The 6,518-nt window shown below is 40.1% G+C and overlaps 1 protein-coding gene across 1 annotated transcript in view; it reads right to left on the reverse strand.

The window, feature by feature from the left end:
* LOC145687324 (uncharacterized) overlaps positions 1-6,139 on the reverse strand; it is a 213,524-nt gene extending 207,385 nt beyond the window's left edge. The window contains exons 1-2 of the mRNA XM_081760782.1: positions 6,089-6,139; positions 5,408-5,459 (exon numbers count right to left, since the gene is read on the reverse strand). Of these exons, the coding sequence (XP_081616908.1) occupies positions 5,408-5,459; positions 6,089-6,139 (103 nt within the window). The remainder of the gene's footprint in view (positions 1-5,407; positions 5,460-6,088) is intronic.
* Positions 6,140-6,518: the final 379 nt, after the last annotated feature.

Raw genomic sequence — 6,518 nt, forward strand, 5'->3', positions numbered from 1 at the left:
GAACTCTTATCTTTTCACATATTCTATGTAACCCATGAACCACACAGGTAACATGCACCATTTTGGGGTAGCTAACGGCAAGGCCTACTGCAGTTTTTTTTTTTTTTTTTTTTTTTTTTTCATGTAAGCTGCAGCATTTGTAACAAGAAGAAGAACATTGTCAAATTTTATGCCTTCTGGCCACAGTAATTGCATTGCTTCGTTGAAAAATCTTGCTATATTTACGTGTAGCAGCAGATAGCTCTTCACGCACTGGCAAATAATTTTTCGTCAACACAGTTTCATTATCATTACTTACCACTCCTACAATCATGTTTCCCCACTTTAAAAAAACATTGGAGTCTGTAGTTTCGTCCATAAATACCCAAATATTTTGATACGCACATTCCGAGCGAATGTGTTGTAAAGTTTGCTCGTAACACCTGTGCAGATAAGTTTTTCGCAATGTTGATTCGTCAGGTGGTTTGAAGTTCGTATATTTCACGAGAAACTTTCGTAATTCAGGGTTCTTCAATTTGAACACTGGAATATCTGCGGATACAAAAGCTCTGCACAAATTCATTAAAAAAGCGGACAATTTTGGCGGTTCACCAGAACTAGACGCAATTGGCTGACCGATAAATGCTTGTCTCTTGCTCAAACGTGAAGCAGCAGCAATAGGCTTCTTGCTCTCCAAATGCTGCGTAATTTGTGAACGTTGGTCAGCCACGACAGATTTATCACGCGGTTGGCAAAATAGCACCTTGTCATCAGTAGAAAATCGATCTATATACTCCTCACAGAACTTCTGCAAACGAGATGATACATTTGCCTTTATTTTAGGCATTTTACAGTAAGGAAACACACACACTATGCTGAAGCACCACTCAGAACAATAAACGAAAATACACGTAGTGGATTCAAAATCCTGCATTGTTGTAGCTGGCTTGTGGCTGGGTAGAATTCCCTTAACAGGACCTTACATGTAGATTAAAGTAAGGTGTCAGAAGTCTGCCAGTGAACGTGGTCAAAGACAAAACAAACCTGACACACTCGATATGAAAGTGTGGGAAAAGCATTTTTTCTTTCGAAGACTTCGATGTAGCAGGCCTCAAAGAGAAATTTTATGTTTTTATAACGAAAATTCTTAAAATATGTATTTACATACGGAAAACTGGAAAATATGTGTTTTTCTGTAAAATAAAATTTGCTGTGGTGACATAAAAAGATATGATCAACATTTTGACAAAAGAAAGGACCTCTATCTCACTGCAGAAAAAAAAAACATTTATTTAAATAAACTTCCGTTCCCTAGTGATAATTTACTAAGGGCTCCTGTTGTATCAGTAAATTTATCCTAAATTATTAAATATCTTGGTAGAATACCAAGCTTTTCCTTATTGTTACGGATCAGGCCAGTATCCGTGTTGGGTGGTTGATGCAGAACCATAATTTAAGAAAGCCCAAAATCCTCTCGGATTCCTGTCTTGGTTCGAAGCGGCCAACGAGGATGGCAGGTCCTACCTGCATGATCCTTGTCAACAAGCTAAGTTGTGACACAAAGTCAAAATGACAAGGAGGCAGAGCCACTTGCACCACCGACTGATGGGTACTTTTGAGAGGATCCACGTCCCACCGTGGAAGGGGAGAAACCAATGGTTCACTAGAGATCCCCGCACCGCAGACACCCAACATTCCCTTTCAGGGCATCATCACTCCTTCCGGTCCTGCTGGGTACGCATGCGCTTCACTCCTCCATCCCATGGCCCGGAGTCCAGCGTCATCCAATCAAATCCAAGAGCAAAAACAAGTCCATAGCAAGGTTATCTTCTAGTAAGAGCAGTCCATATCCGAGGCTTATAATTTAACTATGCTCGATCGCAGGTTTTAAATGATGTGTGATCGGCTCAGCACAACCCCCAACCTGGAGGATCTGCGGCTGACAGTTCCGGAGAACTGGGCGACGGGGGCGCCACATCCCGACCCCGGGACTACTAAGATATTCTCACAAGTAAAAATCAAGGGATTTAGGTCCGGTTACCGGACGGGCCATGCGACCGATCCACCTGCAGGGGAAGGTATTGTTCAAATACGCATGAACGGGAGGAAAGAAGTGGGGGAAACTCTATCGTGCATCAGCCACATATAGTTTCGAAATACCAGTTGTAACAAAAGGGGCAGTGTATCTTGCAGAAACTGAAGATACGCATCGCCTGTTAGTCTTTGTGGCAGAATAAAGGGTCGGATTAACTGGTCACCTAAAATCCCAGCCCAGATATGTATTCGAAACTGCTGTTGATATTGGGACTCGACCATTCCATGTGGATTTTCCGACGCCCAGATGTAAGTGCTGAAGAAGTTGATTATGCCATCTCACCCGAAGGTAGCCTCATTAGTGAAGAGTGTTAACGATAGAAATCAACATATGGTTACATCTTGTTGGAACAACCAGCTATAGAACGCCTCCCGTGAGGGAAAATCGACAGCCTGGAGACGATGTACACGTTGCAGGTGATGGGGATAAAAGGTATTCTCGTGTACAATTCGCAAAACAGTACTCTGACCAATTACACGCACACTGACTAGCTGCCTGGAGCTCACACCGGGGTTTTCCGCTACATCTTGTAGCAAACGAGCGTCCATCTCAGATGTTCGAACCGAACGCTTTCATCGTAAGTCCGCATACATAGACGCCAGGGTCCCCGTCTCACGTAGACGACGATGTACAGTAGCAAATGTTTGTTGATGAGGTTGTCGTCGTGGATATATTGCCTGGCACAGTTTGTCAGCCTCCCGAAAATTTCCATTCGCTTTGCCATATGTAAATAGTATATCAGCTTATTTCCCATATGAATAACGGACAATTCGTACAGTTCTGACACCACACTTACACTACGAAGCTTTATTACACACTTTACCCACTTTAACTGTCTCCCTTGCAGATCACCTACATCATAGTCGTGTTGGTTCAGTCGTCCCGCAACACGACGTACTACTACCGGACACGATGTTATTAGTTTTTGTTCAGAAAATACTGTCTGCGTGAACAAGTGGTATTCAGGTCATTTTGCTCCTTACACATCAGTGTCCTGCAATTGTTTCCTCGTAGAGAAATATCGTAAACTAGCAGCGTTCACCCCGCTTCGCTGGGGTCACCCCGGAACGCAATAAACTTTGTTACTTAGATAATTTTTACTTTTTCGCTTTCAAGTGATATGATAAAAACCATAGAAGATTGCAGTAAATGTTAACATTATATCGCCTGTCATTTATGTTAACCCGCCGAGTGACACGGTCATGTGGGTTGCATATAAATACGGTTAGATTTAGCTATGATGAGCTAACAAAGGATTTCTACGTTATGGACACTTGAATGGTCAATTATCTCAAGACACTGGTAATTGAAAATTAAAGTGATATGATAAAAACCATCTAGGGTCCAAATCTTAATAACCCCCCAAAAATGAAAGAAATTGGTTCAGCCGTATTAGCGTGATGAGCTAACAAAGGATTTGTACGTTCTCTTTTATATATATAGATCACGACTGCTGGTCCACAATATGTCGCTCATGTGTACCAAGGTCGACCAGCAATCGGTCACTGACACTTTTCCAACCTTTCGCCCTAATATTGTGTCTCTACACACATGCATAAATTGGTGCACATGTTCCTGTTTAGTTCCAATTGTCAGGATTCGATTTTCGATTTTAAGTTGGCACCCCTGTCACTCGTACACGACGCGGATTTCAACAACATGCAAGAGGCCTCTTTTTCGTCTGCTTTTGATGTCACGAATGACATCCCGAAATATGTGCACATCTTTCTGTTCCATTCCAATTGTCAGAATTCGATTTTTGATTCCAAGTTGGCACCTCTATCACTCATACACGACGCGGAATTTGAAAACATGCGATTTTTTTTTTTCGTCTTCTATTGATGTCACGAATTACTTCCCAGAGTTTGTGCACATCTTTCAGGTTCATATTAGGGTGTCCCTAATTTAGGGTAATTTCTTGTTGCAATACGCACACCCGCTAAACGTATTCTATGTGACCGTAAACACGCATTAGTGAAATAGCAGCTCCCTACGAGAACGTTAACCCATGCCGACTTGACGACAAAGTCATGAAATGACGTTTCCACATTATAATGTAATTTAGAATGTCTAACCGTAATAACGGAGAAACTAAGAGACAGAGAAACGAAACTTTGCCCGAAGCAACTAGAGAAAGGACAACATCTGACCGTGTACTGATGAACATAACCGGATGAATAGTGATGCCAACCCAAGAGAAAGTTGTGTTTTTGTAAATCGAATGACCTAAATTGGATATCATCATTGGAAACAACAATGAAAATAAAGACAATAGACATGGTAAACACAGATCAGTTTTGCAAACTTTTCAAGAAATAATGTGAAACGTGTTAAATGCAAACGCCGTGGTGCACACAGGCAGTGAGGTACTAACGTTTTTTAGACCTCAAATTAAATATTTACAAGAACTGTTTACGCTGACTGCAAGTCTAGAAGGGTCCGTTGAATAGTGCTGCCATCAACAGAAAAGTTGAGTTTGCAAAAGGTACAATAACTCGGAGAACGTGACTAGTGCAGTATGGTTTAAAACCTATAATGCAAGGCGGTAGAGCATGACGAGCAATACCGTGGTTATGTAAGATCGATAAGTCACGTACTGACCGAGATATTCTGTATCTTGTTAAAGCTGAGAAGTAAGGTTTGTAAAAGATAGCAATGCTGCACATTGGGTTGGAATTCTAACAACCTGGTCAAAATGTGGAAACAGTGTAATGTGCATGGGTTTATGTCCTCGTGGGTTTTCGAGGTCGCTGATAACAATGATAACGTCAAAGGTGATGTTTTTGGTAAGTTTCCTGTCCCAAGCAGGAGAGTGCTTGGTCATGTCCGTGTGGACATGAGGATACGTGTACTGGATTTCCTCAGGACATTAAGGACTAGCTGATTTGGTGTATTGGAATGTTCCGTCGCTTTTATCTGACGTCACACACGAGTCGAGAATAAAACTATTGAACACAGAATTATGAGGGGGTCAGTTGTCAATCTTCGATTTGACCGAGTGAACCGTGCTCATCTCGAAAGTTAAGTGCATATCAGGACTGAGTCGTTTGGTGAGATCTTATTTGATCCAATAATTGCAATATCCTTTTCCTCTTAAGTTACTGCCAAATTCTAAACTAATTATGCGTTAATTTCATATTTTATAATTCAGTATGATTTCCCCTTTTCCTCTTTTTTTAAGATGTCGTACTTGAAAATGGTTGTAGTCTCCTAAGACTAGTAGTAGAGCTTGCCCCCAACCTTAGTGGTTACTTTCATTTTAATCTCCCTTATTTTGAGAGTGCAACAATAAGGTAAAATTATTGTTTTTCCGTTAAAAATAAAACTACATACCTTCATATTTTGAAGTTGTTTTTCCAAATGAAGTCGTTGGTTGTGCTCTACTCTACTATTTTCTTTGTACTTTATAACGTCATCTTGAAGCCTTTTTATTTGATCGTTCAACATCAATATGTGATGTCTGTCATCTTCATTTTGCTTCAAACTACTTTGGTGCTCGCTCTGTCAGTGAAAGAAGAAAATACTTGAATATAACAAATTGACCTTGAAAGAAGTAAAACATGTCTAATAAGCATAAATTGAAAAATGATTTTTTTCCAAGTTATATGCTAGTGGCCACTACGAAAAAAAAAGGAATTTCTAGCAGCAACGCTTTAGAACTATAAGACCTATCATCACCGGTTCAAGGAGCAACTGACGACCTAATATATCATATACATAAATAACCACGTTTGAGAAACCTGAATCATTTCCACAACAATTTTTACAAAGTTGAAGTAGGGGGAAATAGTCTGAGATAATGATTACGCTTACTTAACAGTTTTCTAGAAGATACCATATAAGTATCACTTCATTCTCTTTAAGTTGTAGCAAATGAGTGATATCACTTTGAACTTCCATGCAACAACAAAAATTATTTTAAGGATCAATAGTAGTACTGCTCCCAGTTGGCCCAAATTTTCTTATTGGCTGAGGGATTTCACGTGATCTAATCAAGTAGTATGACTTCAATACCCTCTTGGCAGGGGTTCCTTGGCGAACCAACAGAATTTGAGAGGGGTACATAGGGCCACCCCCTTAAAATTTGGAAGTTGCTAAATTTAAAAACTTGGTACGGTAGTAGTATAGGATGAGGGTATGCACATCTGTAGGTTTGGGTGGTCTATCTAGTCTCCTTTTATAGGTAAAAATTACCAAAAATGTAAATTTTGTAGTATTTTTGACATAACTTATCCAGTAACGTAAATGGTAGAAAGGTTGTATTTCCTCAATAAATGGTAGAAGGTCGTATTTCAAAACATAAACATCCGGCAAGAAAGAGGTATAATTGATTACTTGTTGAGTGATGCTGCCCTATAGTAGTTACGAAAGGAACTAGGTCCGACGTTGACCAAGCCGTTCCGAATGTGAATCACTGAAATTTTGCAGATAAGGAATATATTAA

The sequence above is a fragment of the Thermobia domestica genome, chromosome 6 (genome assembly GCF_964235325.1).
Source record: "Thermobia domestica chromosome 6, izTheDome1.hap1.1, whole genome shotgun sequence".
Taxonomy (NCBI): Eukaryota; Metazoa; Arthropoda; class Insecta; order Zygentoma; family Lepismatidae; genus Thermobia; species Thermobia domestica.